This window comes from Otolemur garnettii, unplaced genomic scaffold, assembly GCF_000181295.1.
Source record: "Otolemur garnettii isolate 467f Iridium unplaced genomic scaffold, OtoGar3 scaffold00087, whole genome shotgun sequence".
Classification (NCBI taxonomy): Eukaryota; Metazoa; Chordata; class Mammalia; order Primates; family Galagidae; genus Otolemur; species Otolemur garnettii.
In genome coordinates, this window is record NW_003852482.1 from 2,901,862 (window position 1) to 2,902,403 (window position 542).

General features: G+C 58.3%; 1 protein-coding gene across 6 annotated transcripts in view; it reads right to left on the reverse strand.

Annotated features, from left to right (window-relative positions):
* Positions 1-542, reverse strand: part of SARDH (sarcosine dehydrogenase) — a 64,147-nt gene that overhangs the window by 46,885 nt on the left and 16,720 nt on the right. For all 6 annotated transcript variants that reach the window (XM_023516110.1, XM_023516111.1, XM_023516108.1 and 3 more), the window contains one exon: positions 2-128. In XM_023516110.1, coding sequence (XP_023371878.1) covers positions 2-128 — 127 coding nt within the window. The remainder of the gene's footprint in view (position 1; positions 129-542) is intronic.

A 542-nucleotide genomic window follows, 5' to 3' on the forward strand; every position in this document is an offset into this window, starting at 1 on the left:
GGGCCGCAAACTGTGGACTTGATGCCCGTCTTCTCCAGCACGGGCACCCGGTTGACAGCACCTTCGATGTGCTGGGTGAACACATCCCAATCCAGGTCAAAGAGGCCGAAGGCAAACTTGTCTGACACCTGCCAAAGCAGGGCAGGGCACCATCTCTTTTAGCCCCAAGAAGAATATGCGTCCCCATGCCAGACCTGCCTTGTGGGTAGGGGCCAGGCTAGACTCCACTGAGTCAGATGAGACCAAGGGGTGGTCCCGGCAGGACCCCACAGTGTGTCTCACCCATCAACAGGGGCCCTGTCTGTCCCCTTCTCAGCCTAGCCCAGGCCCCAACCTGCTCTGTCTTGATTACGGGACCCTCTGAGGTCACCCTTCTTCCCACCTTCTCACAACCCACTCTCCTAAGTTATGCCATGCCCCCCGTGGCTCTCCTAAGTCATGCTGTGCCCCCCTGTGCCCCCCTCGTGGCTCTCCTAAGTCATGCTGTGCCAGGATATCTGCTGTGCCCACATGTGCTTTCTGGAAGGGTAGGGTTTTTGAAA